General features: G+C 46.0%; 1 protein-coding gene across 1 annotated transcript in view; it reads right to left on the bottom strand.

Annotated features, from left to right (window-relative positions):
- The window catches only part of Mip (Myoinhibiting peptide precursor), a 276,463-nt gene that overhangs the window by 9,948 nt on the left and 243,704 nt on the right, over positions 1–22,811 (bottom strand). Inside the window, exon 4 of the mRNA XM_089567389.1 lies at positions 10,184–10,324. Coding sequence (XP_089423515.1) covers positions 10,202–10,324 — 123 coding nt within the window. The 3' untranslated portion in view covers positions 10,184–10,201. The remainder of the gene's footprint in view (positions 1–10,183; positions 10,325–22,811) is intronic.

The raw sequence follows: 22,811 nt of genomic DNA, 5'->3' as shown, positions 1-22,811 counted from the left end.
AAACTAACGAGATCTGAGAATCCCAGTGAGGGCCCCTATTACGATACTTATGCAAGGGAAGCCCCAAATACTGTAAGTCTTCGGAGTCCCACCTGATACTAATGTGAGACATTCCAGCGGCTAAAAAGGACAGGGACGAAGGTAGACGAGACAGGACGAACGCCGGACTTCAACTGAGGTTTATTTCACAAACAGCTATTATATACAACGGGGGCGCAAAGAAAAGTAATCTGTGACAAGATAAAAACCCATTAACACCCAAATGCAGAAGGCGCCAGTGCCATGCCACTCATGTTTGCCACATTGGCGATTGAGAAATTGTGGTATCAGTGGTGGAAACCCAGATTCGCGAGGTGAAACCTGGTGGGCGGTGCAAGCCAAGCGAAAACAGACGTTCAGGAGAGCAAGCTGCCGGGCTAGTTGGTGAAGCATGTTAAATTGAATTCAGCGCAAAAATACAGACAAGGGACAAAGAGTACGTCTCAGTGTGTCTCTCTTTGTCCCTTGTCTGTATTTTTGCGCTGAATTCAATTTAAGAAAACAGACGTATGTACCAAACAGCTACCTGTCGTTGTGCCCTACTGGCACCAGGTGTCATACCGCCTGAAGAAGGTCGGCGACAAGTGTGCCGTGTGTGTTGTATTTTCGGCCCCGGAAAAGCTGGGATGCATGTGCCTCCTGGTGAATGATGCCAAAAAGAGGCCTATGTGCAGAATTAAGCACACCAAACCTCTTGTTGAATGTGAAGTTGGTGTGGTATACAGCATCCCCCTCGCCTGTGGCAGACGATACATCAGACAGACGGGACGCTGCCTCAACGAACGCTTGCTAGAGCATCGCCGGACAGCTCACTCGTTATCTGGCGGAGGTCACCTAGCTGACCACATTCGCCGTTGCTCACACAAACCAGAAAGGGTTGCCACTCTTGTTGAAATTTAGTCTGGGCATACAATTCCTTTACATGAACACTCATTCTGCTGAAGTAGTCCCTTGTTGAAACAATAGGTTCATAATGCCGGTACATCATGCGCGTTTTTAAGAGGCTGTGCAGTCCAATCAGAAAGAACACGTCTAAAGCTTCACCAATAAATGATTGAGCATACCATCATTCGTTGAAAAGATGCAATGAACTTTTGGGGTATCTTGCAACGTGCATTGGAAAAAGACTTAATTTGGCGCCGCATTCTATGCGGTATCTCACTGCACTGCCATTTGTTGGTGCTCCGCCACTACGCTTCGACGTTTGAAGCTGTATAAAGGCGCGTCTAGTGAATAAACAATACTTAAAAACGTATCTCCGAGGTATGTATTAATGGAGCATGTTAATAACAGATGCCACATTCAAGCGAGCACGATTTCTTCCGTGCTAGGCATGCAGTCGTAGCGCCGTCATGCGGCACCCACTGAAAACCCGCCTCGCAATGTACGGCGCTGGCCCAGCAGATGGCGCAGGTTGCGGACCGCGCGCAGTTTTCGCATTTCCGCACATAAGGAGACCTAAGTGCTCCTCATAATTTTTTTTTTACAGCTGGAATGCATTCAAAGGCTATATTTTCACCTCTACTTTTCCTCCCGTCCACCATCATCTTCATAATCATAAAAAAGCTTTAATAACTAATATAGGAGTTTGGAACACGCAGGCTCCAAGCCTCCCTCCCACGGCTCCACTTCACTCAAGCGTTTATGTTCCTGCGATCCATAACGTTGGCAGCCCGGTCGGTAGCAATGGTCTGCACCGCCACATCACGAAGAAACATGGCACCGTAAATAGGCCGTTATGACTGCCGAACTTTTTTCTTTTTGGTGTTTCGGGAAAGCAAATGGCGCAGTAATTGTCCCACATCTCGGTGAACATCCGAACTGCGCGGTAAGGGAAGGGAAGAAGGTGGGAGAGGAAGAAGAAAAAGGGACAGAGGTACCATAGTGGAGGGCTTCGGAATAATGTCGAGCACCTGGGCATCTTTAGCGTGCACAGACATCGCACAGCACACGGGCGCCTTTTGCATTCGCCTCAGTGTTCCGACTTAAGAGCGTTAGCTACGGGAGCTTCAAGTGTTTGTAATGGTGCGCTCAGCAAACAGGAAGAAGACCAAATAAAAGCATGTTCGGATGTAACATCTCTTGGAAATGCGGATGAATGGATAAGGGTACCTTTAAATCGGGCGGTGGCTCTAGATATCTAGCCATGACTCGTGAAATTTCGCTCTTCTGTTGATTATAGAAAGAAGAAAGAGAGAAACAGGTACCATAGTGGAGGGCTGCGCCATATTTGTAATTCCGAGCATCTGGGTATCTTTAGCGTGCACTTAAATCAAACAGCACATAGGCGCCTTTCGCATAAAGGGACAGTGAGGAGAGCACTATTAATATTTTTTTAATACCAAAATCCGATAGTTCGGCATTTCATGGCTTTGTTGCCACTTGGCCGGCAGCGAAAGATGCATTTATTTCTAAGAAATTTGAATTCGAAGTTGAAAAAGTTTTTCCCGCCGTTCTGATTCAAACTTAGGATTCTCCTAAGACGACACCTGACTAATTGACGTGAAACATGACGTGCCCATGACGTAACGCAGACTCGGTGATTTCTGGCGGCCAGCAGTGCGGCCTAGCAGCAGCCGAAAAGAAAGCTACCACCGGTTGCACGTTGAAGGCATCTATCGGCTATTGCGGCCGTCGCTACAGTCGCTTCGCTTACGTTTGCACCGGCGGTTTGGCAGCGTTACGATGGATCCCGTTCTCGAAGTCGTCAACGAAGTTCTCGCAAATGGACACCTTTAGCATACCTTGTACCTTCCTACCGTTAGCGGAATACCGGGAAACCGCCTACCGCCGGTGAGCAGGCGCTGGTTGGTCCCAATGCTGCAGGCGCGCGCAGCTGCCGGGTACGTGGCACCATCTGGCGACTTCAAGGAGATTTGCGCATGCATTTGCTGCGCCTCAGTGATTCGTGACTTCTCGTGTCCCAGCGTTGCTAGAACCATTGGTTCTAGCAACACTGGTTTGTCCTATGACGTCATCACGCTTGTACTTGCGAGTTTGGCCTGTGGCGGCGATACCTGTATTTTGGTTCCTGCTCTTTTCTACGTTACAAGAGCTTTGTTGTCAGTATGAATGGCGTTTTTGTAATCAGGAGCTTGTATTCTGTCGATGCAAGCCAACTTCAATTTCTCCTCAGTGTCCCTTTAAGAGCGTTAGCTACGGGAGCTTCATGTGTTTGCAATGGTGCGCTCAGCATACATGAAGACCAAATACAAACATCTTCGGATGCTTCTTTTCCGGAAACATCCTTGAATGGACGGATGGATGGATAAGGCTGAACCCTTTAAATCGGCCGGTGGCTCAAGCCACCTCACCATGGCTCGTAAAATTTCGCTTTTGTCTTGATTTTAGCCACCAATGAGATAACCTTCGCTTGGTTACACTCCACCCGCTAAAATATATTTTTCCTTCACTGGCCTTAAACCCCAGGACCCTGAATAATTCAATTCGCGGCTTTCAACTGTAGGGTGAAGCCCCTTAAAGGAAAGTATTAAGTGTTCAGTCGTTTCCTCCTCTCCATACGCTGTCCATACCGCTGTCACAAAATTCGGCGTGTAAAACCGGCGCAGTGTGGAAGCAATCTCGCCAGCGCGCGCCCGTAGAAGAGAGGAGAAGAAACCCTGTAGGGCTCCTAACCTTGTGTTTGCTGCTTCCATCTCCACCTGGCTCGCCAGCTCGACGCCAAAGGAATCACGTGCGCGCGCGCCATCGATTAATTGAGAAGGTTTGAGCAAGCACATCTTGATGTCTCAAGGTACAGTTAATAAAACGCAAAGTATTAATCTGGTCCACAACCCGCCCATTATGGTTATTAGAAGAAGTTGGTCATAGCGAGATAACAACGAAGCCGAAATCACTCGGCTGGTTGCAGAATTCTCCGAAAGAGCAAGATTCCCGAGTTCTCGGTGGAGCCATGAGGTTTAAAGGGAGCTTTGTTTTTGTTTTTTTCGTTTTTCTCTTTTGTCCATTCGGCTACCGTTTCCATGATGTGTTAATCGGGGTGTAGGCCTTGCCAGGAGGCATGCTTGGTCTACCTCCTTTAGGCTCACCTCGAGGGCATATTGTACATAATATGGCCAAATAAACATTCTACTACTACTACTGCTACTACTACTACTACTACTACTACTACTACTACTACTACTACTACAACTACTACTACTACTACTACCACTACTACTACTACTACTACTCTACTACTACTACTACTACTACTACTGCTACTACTACTACTATTACTACTACTACTACTACTACTACTACTACTGCTACTACTACTACTACTACTTTAGTGCTTCCGGACTACCCAACCATGATTTAATGAAGGGCTTTGTTATAAAAGAGGTCTACCTTGAGCTCCGCCTCGACAAACGCCTTTACCCTCCCCCTCATCCATCACTCACGGTGCCGGAGTCTCGTCTCCTTCGGCACATCTAAATGAATGCAGTCATCACCCAGTGCCGCCTCTTTCCCTATCGCTATCGGTCGGACCCTTCCTGTCCCAACTGCCCCTGTATCTATGCGGACCTGGCCCATTGCCTCTTCTATTGCCCAGCTGCTCAGCAGTCGGGTTACTACCCCCACCCTCTCTTTCCATCACCACCTGGCTCGACTGGCTTGGCTCTGAAAGGGAAGAAGAACAGCAACTTCTGGTCGCCCAGGCGGTCGACATGCTCGGCCTCTAAATTATGGTCGATTAAAGGTCTTGTACTACTACTTATGACAGTTGCTCTAGAAGAGTTCTCTCTCCACCTCGCTCTTCCATTTCATCTGCCATGTGCATTTTCGAATCTATTGTGGCATCATTGTAAATAGGTTTGGTGTATTGTACTGGATATTGTTCCTATTATTTATGTGCATCTCTGTTGTTGTGTACGCGGTCGGCTTACACTGTTGTTGTCCGTTTTCTTTCCTTGTTTTTGATGGGGATATTAAGCTCACCTTAAGCCTGATGTTCGCGAAACACACTGCTGTCGTTGTATTCATGGAGCACTGGGTGCTACTTCCAGCTGCATTATGCATCTTTTTGCCCACTCCCCCCTTTTTCCACTGTAATATGTGTGGAGAAAATAAACTTTCAATTTCAATTTCAATTTGACGGATTTTACTGCCCTCCAAACTCCAGCCATGCCTTTTGTCAAAGCCTCAATTCATTTTTTAAGCTGATATCAGAACCAGTGTTGTATCATTTGGTTGACAGATGACTGTAGCATCCCAGGTGTTGGCTGGGTTCCCAGACCCTCTGTCGCGCTCTGCAGAGCCCTTTTCGACGTACTACTACTACATAATTAACCCAGTTAGTTTTAATGAAGATAATTAACCCAGTTAACCTACATTTTAGTCTTCACAGTGGAAGTGCGCTTGCTTCAGATTTATTCGTTGTCAATAACAAGTTAGTACGGGAAATATTAGCGTGCATATTTCCAAAGGCATAGAGCCACCGATGGTTGGCTTACAAATGAGTTGCCTAATGCGTGAAGGTGAAAGGCCTCCGATATCAGGCGCCATCGGTGGTTCTATTCCCACAGGAGATCGCTTTTCTTAATCAGTGATGATATCCCGAATGTATGCCATGCCATGTTTGCACCCCATTTCTTCTTCCCTTCTATGCTTTATATTGCCCCCTCTTTCGCAATAAACCATTTGGTTGTTAGTTCAGCGCATGTGTCTGTCTCGCCTTCTTCCGTCCCGTCCGTCAGCGCTGTTTTGCCGTACCATTCGCTGCTTTTGTAGCATTATCACTGTCCCTCTCCCTCAAATCGTCCCATCGCACGTGTCCTTCTAAAATTTTGGTTATTTATCAAGAACATTCGTTGGTGCCGTGCTGATGCAGGTGCTGCTGGCTTTTTCAGTGAAGTGCGTTAGATTATCTCGCGTTCTGTTCTGCCATTGGCTCTCACTAGGAGCACTGTATTCATGAACAGGGGCACACGTTCGTGGTATGTTTCGGATTGGTCAGCCAGATGGCCAGCTCGTTTGTTTTTACCGTTCAATGCATGTTCGTGAGCCCAGTCGTTTAAAACACCGGCCTGTCTGGCTGATGTCGACTCTATTGCAGCTCAGCGGATTTTCTTACAGTACTCCCTTGAAGCATCAGTGTAGTGGGTGTCACGTGTCTGCCTACAAGTACTACAAGACCTGGTGGGTCATGGCCCATTGTTAAAAACTGCTAGCTGTTTATTTTTAAGTTTTGGGATCTTGGAAGAAACAGCGCAAAAAACAAAACGATGGACGCAGAAAGAAAAGGCGCCACAAGCGCTCCTTCCGCCGTCTTTCTGAGCTGTTGCTTTCAACATTCCGCACCTACTAGCTCAAATGTTAGTAATACTTGTGAACGCTATAGATAGGCGCGGCAAAGAAACGCTTGAACCTCCTCAGCGAAATACCTCATTGTAGCTGTGTTTCGTGTCGAGCACCGGCAGTAACAGTGCCGACAACCAGCTCGTATGCGGAAGACAGCTTTGCGGTCGTCCAGCGAGCCATCCGTGGAATTAGCCCTCAGTGTGCTGTGTGACATGCGCCACCTCCGTTGCACAGTTTTCGAGTTTTAAGGCGAATGCCTTTAATGCCTCATACTGTCGTGATCAAGGCGTGTTGGCAGATGTGTCCGCGTTCCGGTTACCTGCCTTATATGTGCATATCCTAATCATTACTTATTCGATGGCATTCGAATGATACCGGAACGCGATTTAAGGCATCCTGTGATAACTGCATGATAATTAATGACTATCTGAGTAATAATAGTTAAACAATTAGCCTAATTAACCTTTCTAGCAAGACCAGATAAAGAAATAAAAACGAGCAGGAAATTGGTCGAGTTGGGGAATCGAACCAGGGTCTCCGCAGAGCGAGATGAGCACGCTAACCACTCCGCCATGCCAACTCGATGGTTCGGAATGAACAAAGGCGCGTCTAGTGAATACGGCGTCTTCGTTCACTCCCATCTTCCTCCCTTCCCTTAACGGCGAGGTTCAGGTGTCCACCCAGATATGCGAGACAGATACATTTCCTTTCCTCACAAACCAATTTAGCGACGAGCAAGGCGTACAGCCGAACGGATGATGGCGTTCTGTGGACTCCCTGGCAGCGTTGCAAGACACTGTCGCGTTCCACTCTTAGAGGCGAAGCTTAACATCTTAACCACACATCAGTGACACAAGCAGCAACACCGCGCTTAAGGCTTTCACCTCACCGCACTTTAGGTAAGCAAAGTGCCCCTCTGAATTTTTACTCAAGGTTGGGCTATGACTGCAAATCGACACGCGCTGCCACTTGCGCATCATGAATGACGTCTACTTGCGCAGTTTCTGCGATTGGGCTGCTTGCTCACATCTAAGCCCTCCCCTTTCTTTTACCTTTGTTGTAATTCGCGATCCCTGTAAATGCCAATTCTTGCCTATCCTATGCGCCGTCTGGCGTACTGTGCCAACGAAAAATAGCGCACATAACCGTCCGGAGCAGATGGCTGCACGCGAAGAAAAACAAAGCTTGTTTTGATTCATGCTTCCCCGCCGGGCAGCAGCGGCGGCGGCGGCGCACGATGTGGGCCACGTCTGCACTTATACAACGCCCCTCCTTCAGGCTCCGCAGCGGGAGCAGATGTTTCTGATTGCCTCCTCCTCCGATGCTTTTTTTTTCAAAAGCTGGAATCGTGTCCGACGGCCTTACACCAACGACTCTGTGCGAGGCGAGATGACTCGCGCCGTCGATAACTCAGTCGCGCGTAGGAAGCGAAGGCCTGTGTTCTGTCGTCCGCGCCAGAAAACCCCTTCCCTGGGCCCCTAAAGTATTTGCGCGCTTTTTGTCTGTGGAACTTCAAAAAACTCGTGCGTTTTTTTCTCCGTTATTTTGCAGTATTAACTTCATTATTCCTCGTTGTGCGCCGCAATTAAAATGGCCGAAAATGCTGCAATCTGACAAGTGCGACTACTTCAGTTGTGCGTGTTTCTGTTTTCTTCTCCGTCCTCCACCAAGTATATTGAAGCAGGTCCCATCGCCGAGGAAAAGCGGCCGCCACCGCGACCCGGGGCTACGCTTTAAAAAAAGAAGCCCTTAAGACTGCACTTTCAATGCGCTTTCGATTGAAAGCAGAGAAGAGAGGCACGGACACCTCGGCCATCACTTTTACAACTCGCGGGCCAGTGTCAACCCGTATTCCCCCCGGTCGACCCCTCTTATCATGAAGTAAAAAAAAAAAATGAAACGGGGGCTGGAATGTCGCCTAACGAAACCTCCCAGCGTCGTCATGCGCAGCCTAAGCTTCTGCAGCGCAGGAGGTGCCGTAAGTTAACGGCGGTCATTTGCTGAGCCAGCTCGTAATATCTTAAGCGGAAGAACTTTCGCTATCAACATCAGCCCGACTACGGCCAATGCAGGGGAAAGGCCTCTCTTATATCTCTCCACTTAACCTGGTTCTGTGTAAGCTGAGGCCACCCTATCCCGGTTGACTTCCTCATCTGATCCACCCACCTAAATTCGTGCCGCGTCTGTTACGCTTGCCTTGTCGTGTCCAGTCTGTTACCCTTAACGACCACCGGATCACGCTTGCCGCGTGGAATTCAGGCTAATTTTTGAATTCACGTTTAAAATGCCTAGACCCTGATTTGAAGCTCCGGCTTCCATCCTGCCTACCACGACGTGAAGAAACTTTACTGTGTCGCCTGTGGCTTGGTGTAGCATTCACCAACCATTACTTCTTCTTAATTAGCACGGCTGATAGCCCTGCATATGCCATCTGCGAGTGTGAAGAGACTACAGCTCACATTCTTTGTGAATGCCCTGCATGCAGTGCTTACAGGCAGTCTCTTAGCCGTGCGCTGGAGCGTCTAGATCCACGCCCACTGACGGAAATGAAGATTATCGACCAGTAGCCGCGGTGATTGTCGGCGGTGAAGGCCTCCAAAGCACTGCTCCGCTTCTTGAGAACTTCTGGCCTGCATGATAGGCTGTGACTTTACCGAGCGCTCGCTGAATTTGCATACTGGCTTCATTTTTCTTTTACCCTCTTTCCTCCGTCATCTTTTTATCCCCTCACAATTTACCCCCCCGTGCTGAGTAGAAAAACCGGTTTATTTTCCCGGTTAAGCTCCCTGCTTTTTCTCTTGTTCCTCCCAACGACCATCGGTTACCTTGCACATGCCCTGCCGAAGACCATTTTTAATTCTTGGTTTGAGTAGGATGTCATTATACCTGTGTTTTTTTCACTGACCCCTTTGTGCCTTCTCCGTGTCCCTTAACGGTAGACCTGCAATTTTAATTTCAATAGCGCTTGTGCGGTCTTCAATTTAAGTTGAACTGTTTTTTCAGCCTCCACGGTTCTGCCACGTAGGCGAGTACCAGCAAGGTACAGCTCGTATGCATTTTCTCTTGAGGAATATTGGCAAACTGCCTTTGCTCTATGAGAGAGCCTGCCTTCCACCATTCTTGTGCTTCATTCAGTTCTTTGCGGGCCGAAAAAACAGTTTCTTCTGGGAGCCCTTTTTGTTGACTTTATTTTTTTATTTATTTAATTAGCAAATACTGCCGGCCTGTGTTACAGGCCTTAGGCAGGAGTGGGGTGCAGACATATTGACAAAAATGACAAGTACATTGCAAAAGAAGCAGCTAGCGAACAGAGTAAAAACCAGAAAATACAACAAAAAATCGATTACAAAAGCCGAGAAGATGTAATGACATCGAACTTGGCAACAAACGAAGGCATCGGACTTTGCCCAAAACAGGGATACACAAGAGCCCTATGCTTCATTCAGAGCTTGTAAAAATAAATTTACCGATTCGCAATTGACAGCGTCAGCGGGTTAACCATTCCACTGAGTGACGTCAGTATGGGGAAAGAACGAGTACTTAAAACATTTGTTTTACATGAAAACGCGGCAACTTTTTTTAGTATGGCAGGAGCGTGTAGGGCGTCGAGATGTGTGCGCAACTAAAATTCCTTCTTCTATTGTTAGCTTATTTTGATAATACAGGTAGAATAACTCTAATTTTTCACGATGACGACGCACGATGGCGACGATATATACTGACAGCCGAACTGCCGCTGCCGGTAAATGACCGTATAGAGAGGACTGCTTGTCCCTCGGCGGACACTGCTCCAGCGAAGGCCACCGCAGCTGGGACGTAAGCGAGAGAGAGCGGGGCTCACCTCGGACTGCTGCTCAGCTCAGCCCCAGTATCCGCTCAGGTCATTCCAGTGGTTCTCCCGCAGGGCGGCTGGTCCCGCGGCCCGGGCGCTGATGCCGTGGCCCGCGCCTTCCCCGGACTCCCCGGCACGGAGGAGCAGGGCCTGCGCAGAACAACACCACGCCTCGGATGGCCTCACAAAGGAAGCGTGCTCGGAATGCCGTTAGCACCTGTTCTCGATCGGCCAACCAAGGTGTGGACACCGCGGAGTACCCGAGACCAGGAAGTCCACATATCAAATCAAATCTTCCCAAATCTTCCTTCAGTGTACAGGTGCCGTCGAAAGTAAATGGAAGGCAATATTAACGAAAAAATTTAATCATTGCTCCCCCAATTCATGCATCGTTGAATACAAATGTGCAGACTAATTGTGATTGTGCGAAATGCACTGTCAACCAACAAACATGGACCATTATGCTTTAGATTTAAAGAAATTAAGCTTTTTTGACAAGGTCGCCTTCCATTTACTTTTGACGGCGGCTGTACATTGAGCGAAAACAGACACAACCACATCATCACCAAGAGGAATTTGAGCCAGCGACAGCGAAAACAGAGCAGCTTCGTTTCTCGATGACCCAGAGCACTCGGCAATCGCCGTTTTCCTTTGTTGAACAGCTTTCTTGCAGTCAAATAGTGTTTTATGTATATGAACTACTTACAAAGGCCTGCGATAGCAGCGCCAAAGTCATCTAAAAAGAAAACACGCCTAAGTGTCCTGGCGACAGAAGGCATGCAAGGTTGGCATTGTCACAAAGACGGAGTGCAGTGAGAAGTGTCTCTGCAGGCAGTTGTGTAGCTGAATTTGGATTCTGCAGAAACAGCAGTTTCCCAGTACCGGTCCGTCGAGCGAGTTCTTCAAAGGCTGTGTAGTCCAATGAGAAAGAACATGCCTAGGGGTGCATCAGAAAATTGCAGTGCAGTAAGTTACCATAGAGCAGAAAGAGCCAAATTCAACCCTTCTTTAATTCCCGCTGTCATCATCATCATAATTACCATCAACCTGACTACGCCCATTGCAGGGCAAAGACCTCTTTCGTATCTCCACAAACTCCGTCTTTTACCAGCAGCGGCCAAAGTATCCCCGCAAAATTCTTAATCTCACCTTCCTGCCTAGCTTTCTGCAGCCCCCTGCTACGCTTGCATTTTCTTGGAATCCACTCTGCTAACCTGCGTTAATCGACTCCGTTAACAGCGGTTATCTTGACTTCGCATTAAATGCCCCGCACATGCCCATTTCTTCCTCTTGATTTCGTCTAGGAAAAGCGTGATAAGTGGGCGTAGAGGTTTAAGGAAGAAGCATTTTGCTTGCCGCAGAAAGCGTTTTCTGCGGCCACAATGCTCACGGCAATTTCCTCACTGGCGTCCCAGAACCCTCCTCGCAGCGCCGCCTCTCCTCCTCCGCTCTTTTCTCCCTTCTCTTTTTTTCTTTCACGGCTGTTGCGCTCTTCGGTCTATTCCTCCGGCGAGTCTGCCTCCGCGCACCGCCGCCGCGAATCTGCGCGTCTTCTGAACCGCGGCCTGGTCAGCGCGCCTCTCAATGTGCTGACGCATGAACACGTAGGTGGTGGTGGAAACGTTTATTGCCAATGATGTAAATCGTAGGGGGCGCCTGGTTTGCCGCAAAAGTTTGCATGATTACGAGAATTGGTCTGGGTATCGGGCATGCAGCAGTATTGGGTATTGAGCAGTCCGGGTTTGTAGTTGTCGCCAATGTGCAGCCTGCGTTATGGTGAGGGACGGAGCGGGGGGGTGCGTATTCCCTTCTTTTGTCTCGGTAATACGAGAGAATATCACGGAAGGAGACCAGGTAGTGCGCGGGCCGCGGACGAACGGACCGTCGTGTGAATCGCCCTTTAACGCCATTTTAAGTACGTGCGCAGTCGCCTTCTTTGCGCGAGGAACGTGCCGGCCACACAAATGGCTCGAAGGGCAACGCGAAAATCGCTAGCCGGCCGCCCTAGAAGCTCGCCAGGAGCAGAACAGCTGTGAAAGACAATACGAGCAGAATCGCTTTATTAAGGCGAAAGCCTTTAATGCCTCATACTGTAGTGAGCAGGGAATGCACTACCTGGTCTCCTTCCGTGATATTCTCTCGTATTACCGAGACAAAAGAAGGGAATACGCACCCCCGCTCCGTCCCTCACCATAGCGCAGGCTGCACATTGGCGACAACTACAAACCCGGACTGCTCAATACCCAATACTGCTGCATGCCCGATACCCAGACCAATTCTCGTAATCATGCAAACTTTTGCGGCAAACCAGGCGCCCCCTACGATTTACATCATTGGCAATAAACGTTTCCACCACCACCTACGTGTTCATGCGTCAGCACATTGAGAGGCGCGCTGACCAGGCCGCGGTTCAGAAGACGCGCAGATTCGCGGCGGCGGTGCGCGGAGGCAGACTCGCCGGAGGAATAGACCGAAGAGCGCAACAGCCGTGAAAGAAAAAAAGAGGAGAAGGGAGAAAAGAGCGGAGGAGGAGAGGCGGCGCTGCGAGGAGGGTTCTGGGACGCCAGTGAGGAAATTGCCATGCTCACACACTGATTTGACAAAGGAGCTATTCGTAGAGTGTGATGCATCGTCATATGCTGTTCATCGCCATATCAGTGATGAACATCACCCTGACAAGTTCAAATTCTTTCTTTATATTTAAAAGCACAAAAAAGATGTGTGCAGCACTGTCTGGACCCGTATCCGTAGGCTAGTCATGGGTCCAAAAATTAAATGCAATCATACAGACACTCCAATACATTACTATTCGAACTTGTAACAGCGGGGAGCGATACATATACATGAATACAAGTGAAGAAATGAAAAGAAAAAGACATCACAAGGAACAACTGCATAATACGAAAAAACATCGTAGACGGCCAGAAAAGAAATAATGATAAAAAAAATCGATTGCGCACAGCAGGTTGAGTAAGCGTTAGCTTACGGCATGTATTCTATATTTTTGCACTAACAACAGCGAGCTGTCGTTCTCCGTGCAGGTTGTGAGTGGGTGGTAGATCAAAGCTTCCTCGCGTTACAATCCTGTTGGGACGTGTGGAATAGGGTTATATGGAAAGGATAGTTGTATCTTACGATACTGTTTTCGACAGTTGCTGTTTTAGTAGGCGAAGTGAATAGAAAGGCAGTATCTGTAAGTCGTCGAATACTGATTTGCTGGGATGACCCGGTTTAGAGTGAGTTATGACTTCTAATGATCGTTTCTGTAATTTTTGAATTGGCTCGATATGACTCTTGTACGCTTAGTAAAACACGTTGCGGGGCTAGTTGGTTATGCATTTCATGGTTAGTTGGTTATGCATGTCATGTCTTCTGTGTATTCGTCCTAAAAGTTAGCGCTGCTTACATTTGAAACAAATAACTCTTGTACGTCCATCCCCATGAATCTAGGTAGTATGAGAGGTGAGTGTGGAGAAAGGAGAAATATCAAATGCATAATATATTTGTGTTGAAGAAGCCACGTGCCTGCAGCAGTTGATAGCACCCGGATGCTATTTTTGCCCCCACTGCTCATAAATGATTTTGCTAGAGCAGGTGCCTATCAAAGACTACGCCAAGATATTTAAAACGAGGTGTATGTTTCGGTAGAGAGTAGCCAATGCCAATGTTTATACAGTTAATGTCTACTTGTGTACTAAAGCAGTGAAATACAGCATATTTTGTTTTCTCAACATTAACAGCAGCTTGTTAGTTGAAAATTAGTGAAATATGCTTGCGAAATGTAGGTTTTTTTAGACTCAATTTCTTCGATGCTATTTCTGATAATAATTATATCCGTGTCATCGGCGTAGATCAGCATCTGAAGTGTAGTACACATGGGGGATCGGAAACATATCAAGAAAAAAGCAGGGATCCCAAAACAGATCCTTGGGGCACGCCCGTGTGTACACGTTGTGGTGACGATGATACATTATTCATTACGACTACCTGATGGCGTTGTTAAAAGTAAATAGAAAACTGCTCGAAAATCCGTTCTCTAAAACCATAGTTCTTTAGTTTGTACAAAAGGATGGCACGGTCAACGGTATCGAAAGCCTTTCGTAAGTCGAGAAAGACCGCAGCCACAAGTTTGTTGAGGTTTAAAGCAGATTTTATTTTTTCGACTGATGACTGCACTGCAGTTGATGTTGAACGGTGCTGCCGAAAGAGGTGCTGGTGTGGGCAAATTACACGGTATTTTTCTAAAATGCTATTAGTTCGATTTGCAAGAATTTTTTCGAACAGGATATTTGCAGCCCTGAGCACTGACATAGGTCGATAGAAGGGTTTGAGAGATCTCTATCCCTGTACAATGGAACAGCTCTAGCCGTTTTTAGCGGCGTTTGGTTCTTGGCGGTTTGCAAATGAGTGATTTAGAACGTGGCAGAATATAGGACCGAGAATATCAATGCTATCTTTTAGCGTACGTACTGTTATTCGTCTAATCCAGCGGCTTTATTGCCAGCCATAGTTTCCAATGTAGAATCTATTTCGCTAAGTTCAATGTCATCCAGAAAAAAAAGTATTTGGTAGTGGACTCGGTAGGAAGAGTTTATATCGGTGCTATTTACAGAGGTAGCTGAAGAAATCCCTACGGTAGTACAATATGAATTAAAGCGATCGACAACGTTCTGATCAATGGCAGCCGGAAGCGTCTGTTGATTGCGTGGTCTACCATTAGCATTGTTCACAATTCCCCACAGTTTTTTAGAATTTCTGGCGCTATGTTCGATTAGGTGTGTATAATATTCTTTTTTCTGTGTGTGCATATCTGCCATCGATTTATTCCGCATTTTTTTGTACTGCATCAAGTAATACTTTTTATCTTTATGCTGTTTCCATATATGATACTAAAATTCCTTCTGCTCTAGCGCTGCTAGAATTTCTGTTGCCATCCAGGGCGAAATGGGCTGCTTATATGAGCGAACAGATGACTTATTACTGCTGCTTATTGTATCGCACGTAAGAGCGTTAATCAGACTGGAGATTTCAGTTTCAACGGCATCATGGTATGCGGTACTAGTGTCAGTAGACTGGTTATCAGATCTCACTAAAGCGTAGTCGATTCTCGTAATTACTTTGGTGGGTTTTGATTTCGGTTTAGTGACGTTTTTGGCAGGTACATAGGTATGTAGAGGATCAGAAATAGGTTGGTTGCATACCCCTGCACAAATTATTGAAGTTATATTTGTTAAGATATGACCAATGACCGCTGCAGATGTGCTTGTTATTCTAGTGGGGATAGTAATCAAATTGTGGAAATTAAAGGAATGCAACAGATACGCGTAGTCATTATGGTGTGCATTACGGATATCTATGTTAATGTCTCCGCTCATTATAACCGGGTATTTGTGTTCCGACGCCAGGGTGAAAATTATTGATTCAAGTTTTTTAAGAAATAAGGGTAGTTCTGAGTTCGGGGGCCGATACCCGACACCGACGATAAGAGTGTTCTGATACATAATGCTTCGATATCAGGTGTGCTGCAAGAAACGTTTTCAAATGCTGAGTAGGTGCGACTGCTGTGAACACAAAGCGCTACGCCATCACCCCGCGAAACGGAATCACAAGGATTTGAAATTTTTAGATAAGAACATTTTCGCCTTTTCTGAGCCAAGTTTCGGATACTGCAATGACATCGTAAGGTTTTTGGTGCTGGGAAAGATAGGCAAGCAGCAAGTGCAAGTTTTTTCTTATAGCTACGTATATGTTGCTGTGATACATGTGGAAGGTACCGTTGTTGGTCTTTGTGAACGCCATATTTCTCCCCTGAGGTAGCTGTGGCTAAGAATCCATCCATTACTAGACAATTTTCGCAAGGTCATCTTCGCATGCAAGATTTGGAATTATCTGCCTTCTTTACCAGGATTCTTCCATTGGAGACCCAAGCAAATTTCAATCCTTTTCCCGCTTCAGTTGGACGGCCTTGACTAACAAAATTCTATTTTCAGGACGTGGTCGTTCACAAAAACAGGCTCACTTTCCTCAAAACCGAGCATCGGTGTGGTCAACCGGTTTTTCTTTGCAGCCTGAAAGAACTTGTCCCGCACAGTCCTTGAAGTAAACTTCACAGTGATGTTTGACAGTCCAGATCCTTTAGTTGAAACACGGTGTGCGTCATTTATATCAGAGGCAGAGAGCTGGACTTTTAGGCACTTGCCCACTTTCTGCACTGTGTCACCTATATTCTCATTCTCTGTCTCTGGTGCGTCCTCTAGTTCAACATTGTTGCGCCAACCATATTGCTTTAACTCGATAAGTTCCTTCTTCAAGTCTCCCATGTTTTTAATCATCCTCTGAGAATCACTTTCAATATTTTCACTCTGTTGCTTGACCTCAGGGAGCTCGAGTTTAACCTCGGGTTTCTCTCGCGCTCATTAAGCGTCGCAGAAAGTAATTACTCTCACATCGAGCGGTATGCGTTGAGGTTGGTTTTCAGTGTGCGGCGTTTTCGAGACTACCTCCTCACGCTGGAGTTCACGCTCACCACTGATGATCAGCTCTTGTTGGGTATCCCAAACCATGGAAGGCAACATTCGTCATGATAGCTGCTCGAATATAGAGATGGGCCATTCTGCTTGGAGCATACCAGCATAAGTTGCAGTACAAACCTGGCAAACGCATGTTCGGCGCGGACGCCTTAAGCCACCTACTTCTACCCTCTGAAAAAGTGCCCGAGGGTTCGGAGGACGCAGCGGCGTATGTACTACAGACCTTGGGCCACTGGGACCAGCCTACCATGCCTCTAAAGGAGTTGAAGGTGCTCACAGAAGCAGGCAGATTACTGTACTCTCGAAAGACTGGGGGAATGTTCTTCAGGGTTGGCCACGACAGTCGGCAGTGCAAGAGAAGAGATGTCAGAGTACGCAAAAAGGTGACACGAGCTGTTCGTGTCAATACAAACCTTCTCCCCTATTGCCATCATGCTGTGGTTTGAGCGGCAACCAGGGGAAGATTTTTAAAATTGAGCGCACAGCATATCATGGTGCTCCTTCATCCATGAAGATCGTTGCGCGGGGCTGGTTTCTGGGGGCCCGTTTTCGAGAAAGATAATTAGCGCGTCGCTGCAAAGTGTCAAAACTGCGTTCAAGCGCTCCCAGTGTCATTTAGCCAGGCACCTGTTAGCTAGCCAGAGACGGGAAAGATGGTCGCTGTTGAACATTGGTTTGGCTCACCACTAGGCCAGCGCTGCGGTCAATCATCAACCTGACTACGCCCACTTCTACACGGCAAATGCCTATCGCATGTCTCTGCAATTAACCCCTGTCCTTTGCCATCTGTCCTTTGGCCTGCATCCTTTTTAATCTCTTCCGCCCACCTCTCTGCCGCCCCTTGCTATGCTTCCATCGCGTTACATTTAAGGCTCAGCGGTTATCTGGCCTTCGCATTGCATGCCATGCCCAAGCCCAATTTTTCCTCTTGATTTTATCTAGGATCTCATTAACACTCCTTTGTTCTCTGGCCCACTCTGCCCGCTTCTGGTCTCTTAACCATAGCTCGCTATGTTGTCCTTAAGTTAGCCTGCCCGTTTCTGTCCCGTAGGTGAGTACCTGTAAGATACAGCTGCTGCATACTTTTCTCTTGAGGGATATTGGTAAACTGCCATTCATGATCTGAGAGAACCTGCCATATGCGCTCCACCCCATCCTTATTCCATTTATTTCCCTCTCATGATTCGGATCAGTGGTCACTACCTGCCCTAAGTAGACATATTCCCTTACTACTTCCAGCACCTCACTACCAATTGTGAACTGCTGTTCCCTTGCTAGGCTGTTGAACATTACTTTGGTTTTCTGCATGTTAATTTTTAGCCCCACCGTTCTGCTCTGCCTGTATAACTCATTGATCATGCTTTGCAGTTCATGTCCTGATTGGCTTAGGAAGGCAATGTCATCAGCGAAACGCAAATTACGTATGCATTCTTCATAACTTTATCTCCAAGTGTTTTAGTTATGCCTCGGAACACCTCCTGTAAACCGACAGTGAAGAGCATTGGCGAGATCGTCTCTCGCTGCCTCACACTCTTCCTTTTAATGTGAAAGCATTTCTAGGCTGTGTCGGCGGGGTCGTGTCGCTAAAACGTGTCCGCAGCAGTTGTGACGTTTCAGAAGAGGTAGCATCAAAGTGATTGTAATCAAAGAGGATGATGTGAGGATTCGGCGCAAAAAAAAGATACGTCGATAGGATGATTAGTTAGTTAATCAGAACCAAAAATATCGAAAAAAAACGTTGAAATAGCGCGGACCTTGATATAGTGAGTGGGCGAAAAAACAGCCTTGGACGGCAAGACAGTGAAAAAAATAGGCAAATGAGTGAAAATAAAGTTTCAAATTAATTGAAATGTATTTGAGGAGTAATAATTAATCCTACGAAAAAGTTTCATTGACATGGCATAATTAGTCAATTAATTATGAGGTGAAACCATTGGACGGTTGGATAGGCTAGATGAGGATATAGTGAATGGACGGGAAAGCACCACGGCGCTAAGTTTGAAAAACCAAAATGGTTGATTGAGGACAACGAAGGTAAATTACGGTAAATAAATCGATCTTTAAATAAAGAGAAAGATACATACGCTAAGTAGTTAAATTAATTAACAAACAAAAAGAAAATGATAAAGACAGGCAAAAAGAGGCAACGAGTGCTGAGGAGGCGTCAATGCTTTGGCATTCTCCCAATATGGGTAGCCGCAGTAATCTCTAATTTTTTGAAATTTTATTGTTGACTTTGTGGAGGACTATGGTAGCTGTGCAGTCGTTATAGGCATGAATTCAGTTCAATATTTATTTCACTGCATGAGGTCAGCAAAACATACATATGAAACATGTCTTCTAGTATTTAATCTAAGAAGCCCATGCAAAGGAGTTGGTTATATTCTGCGCATTTCTGATTGATAATGTGAATGTGGTCCATTGCCGAGTATACTTTACGAAAGCCTGCCTGATCATTTGGCTGATTGAAGTCTAAGCTTGTTCTGACTGTATTAGCGATTACCTCAGTAAATATCTTGCAGGCAACGGACACTAAGCTGATCGGTCCACAACTTTTCAAGTTCTTGACGTCTTCTTTATTCTTTATTAAGATAATGGTAGGGTTCCTCCAGGATCCTGATACGCTCGAGGCCATAAGGCATTGCGTATACAGGGTGGCTAGTGCGTATAGCAATGTACCCTCCCAATAATCTCTCCTCCCTCCTTCAACAGATCTGCTGTTACTTGATCCTGACTTTCACGTTTCCCCGTTGCATTGCACCTAAGGCTTTCTTTCTTGCTCTTTTTTTACTGGCGGGATGTCCCATATCTGTGCGCTTCTGCATTTAAGGAAGCTGTTTCTTACTTCCTGCTCCGAACCGCCGGCCGTTGGGTTATCTTCACCGATTAGAAAGCATCTCTGCAGATCCTGGCCAACCTGCTGAAGAAAACGAATCACCAGCCAGTTTCCCTGGACATCGGGTGTATACATCATTTAGGTATTGCCGCAGGCCACTGCAAACATTAAAGTGGGCACCTGCTCACTGTGGAATTCTGGCTAATGAAAAAGCAGATGAAGCGGCCCGTAAGGGCCATCAACATCAGAGATACATTCGAACTTTTTTCACGAAATCTGATGCGTCCCAAATGGCTAAAAGTTTTGCTTACGAAGAAACGTATCGGCTTTGGAGTTTGCCGACACATCAGTACCAATTTCTTCACTCAATCGACCCACATCTTAGATCAAGACTCTCACCCAGAATTCCTCGACAACTGGAAACACTTTATCACCGACTTCGTCTGAATGCTGCATATGCAAACGGCTTGCGATACCGTTTTGGACAAATGAACAGTCCGCATTGTGACAACTGTGCCTCGATAGAAACTGTGGAACATATCCTGCTTGAGTGCCTTGCGTATGCTAACGAGCGTGCGTACTATGAACATTGCATGCAGAAACTCTGCCCAGTGCCCCTAACAATGGACAAAGTTTTAGGTCCCTTAGCCTGCTTCAGGCAACAGAGACTTGCAATGAACTTTCTTTTTACACATTTAAAAGACATTGGACATCTCGACAAGCTCTAAATTCCCTTGCACTTTACCTTCATGCATTCTTCATGCAGTGAACTTCGTCAGCCCATTTGTCGGACTATGCACTCCATCATTCCATAGGTTACATCAATACTCGCCATTCCATCCTTAGTACCCATTTCAGGGCCGCATTTTATCTTCGTTTTTTTTTCTTTTACCTCTTGCACGCTGCTCTCCTTCTGTCTTTATCTCCCAAATTCCCCTCCCTACGCCGAGTAGCATGCCAGCGATTTTTAAACGCCGGCTAAACTCTCTGTATTTTAATTAAAGAGTCTCTCTCTCTCTCTCTCTGTGTAGAACTCCTCGGCTACTTCTGGCTATCTTATCCATATTGCTAACGATATTGCCCTCTTTGTCTCTTGACGCACACATGTGGCTTTTACACATGCGCAGTTTCCTCTTCACTGCTTTTAGACTACCTTCGTTCTTTAGGGTATGTTCGATTCTCTCCCTATTAAGAAGAGTTGACTCCTGGGCTAGTTGGTGGTCATACATACTAAAAAGATTTTTGCGCCAAGGCAACACGCTCAAGAAAGAAGACATCTCGGGCCCTCCATATTAAGCTTCAATTAGTCGGCTACCTTGCACATATTTGTTATCTTTGGCAGCTCTGCCAATTCTATTTCGTCTGTAGGGTTAGAGGCTTTAGTGCTTTGGCGTTTCTTTAAACAGATCTTTTGTCTCCACCTTACTGCCCACTTCTACCGCGCAATCCGTAATGTTACTTGTGAGATTAATGTCCATTGTTTGAACATCAAGATCGTCTTCCTCAGTCAAAGCTATGATCTGTTCTGCAGCGATAACCTGAGTTCCTCTACTTTCCCTCTTAACGCTAACTCGTTGATGTGCTCCCGCTTCACTAATTAATGGCGTTCCCTCTTCAGGTGTAAGCTAATATGAGACCTTACCATCCTGTGGTCGCTACAACACACCTTTCTGAGGACCTCCACATCACGCACGATGACAGGGTGAGCGCACAGTATGAAGTCTAGTTCATTCTTAGTCTCACCATTTGGGCTTTTCCACGTCCAATCCTGCTTTTTCATTTCCGGAAGAAGGTATCAGTGGTTCGTAAATTATTTATCTCTACCAATAACTACCCCTGCTATTCCTGGAGCCTGTGCAATTGTCGTCTACCGCCTGTCCTCCGGCTTGTGTCTTGCCTACCTTCGCATTGAGCCGTCCATCACTACAGTGTACTGTGATTTTACTTTGTTCAATAGAAGCTTTCAACGATCTGGTCATCATGGCTGGATGTCGGCGCATAGGCCTGCACCACCTCCAGCTTGTATCTCTTGCTAAACCTAATTACGAAAGCTGCCACCCTTTTGTTAATACTACAGAGCTCCTCTTGGTTGCAAGCTACATCCTGATTGATGAGGAATCTCACACCTAGTTCTCATGTGTCCGCTAATCCACGACAGCAGACTACACGTCCGCTCTTTTTCAAATTCAAATTGAGTTTATTTTCGTTGAAAACAACAAAGGGGCTCGAAGAAAAAGCGAAACAAGTCCACTTGATTACGTTCGAGCCCCCTTTTCATGGCATTTGGAGACGACAAAATTCTAGTTTAAAAATAGATACATTTACATATTGAAGAACAGAAAAATAAATGTTATATATGCACAGGAAACGTAACAAAATAATTTACATAATGGCAATATGCAATTCTAAGTGCAATGTTCATCGAAATAAGTACGTATAAAAATAATATGGGTGGAACAAAGCAAAATAGATATTAATTATACAGAGCAAGCTCCACAAAAAAATTCACACAGTGAAATTATACAATTGTAGGTGGAATATGTACAATGCAAATTAGGAAACAAATATAACAGTGAAAGCATTTATTGCACCGCAAGAAAAGTGTAAACTTCAGGCCCTGAGAATGATCACATCAGTAAATAGCAGTGCTTAGGAAAGTGTTAATAGATTCAGTGGCTTGATTCTAGTTCTTCAAGAAAAGCTTTTCCCTTGGAAATGCTAGTGCGGTTGATATCAATTTGATTGCAGTGAAGTTTGTTTAGTAGTGTTGGTTGTAAGTGGCGAGTTGTCTATTTTTTTTCCAACATTTATGAGTATAAGCAATACACGCTTGTTATTTTAAGCTGAGTAAAATATTGTTCCGTATGTGCTTGTGGGTCAGCCCCACAGTATGACAAACGGACTTTATTTTTGTAGTATATGCATACGATTTAGATTAGTTGTGGTTGTTGTCCCCCATGCAAGAGAGCAATTGTTTATATGAGAACATATTAATGCATTGTATATGTGTAGTTTCACGGCTTGTGGTAAGAACGATTGAAATTTTTGCCAAAATTCCAGCTGATTTATATATCTTTGTTCAAATATAATTGACATGTTTGTCAAGCAAGCTAAACTGGGCTAGTCGGAGCAATTGCATCTTCGAAATACGTAGCGCGAAAAACAAGACACAGGCAAGGTAAAGACAGGACTCGAGCGCTTTCTCACGACTGAATTTTTTATTAGGAAGGATATCAGAATATATACCATAGATATGGAAGCGGAGAAGAAA

This window comes from Amblyomma mixtum, chromosome 1, assembly GCF_055824585.1.
Source record: "Amblyomma mixtum isolate Tamu chromosome 1, ASM5582458v1, whole genome shotgun sequence".
NCBI lineage: Eukaryota > Metazoa > Arthropoda > Arachnida > Ixodida > Ixodidae > Amblyomma > Amblyomma mixtum.
Note: the sequence above shows the minus strand (reverse complement) of the source record. Positions and strands in the feature narration are given on the sequence as shown.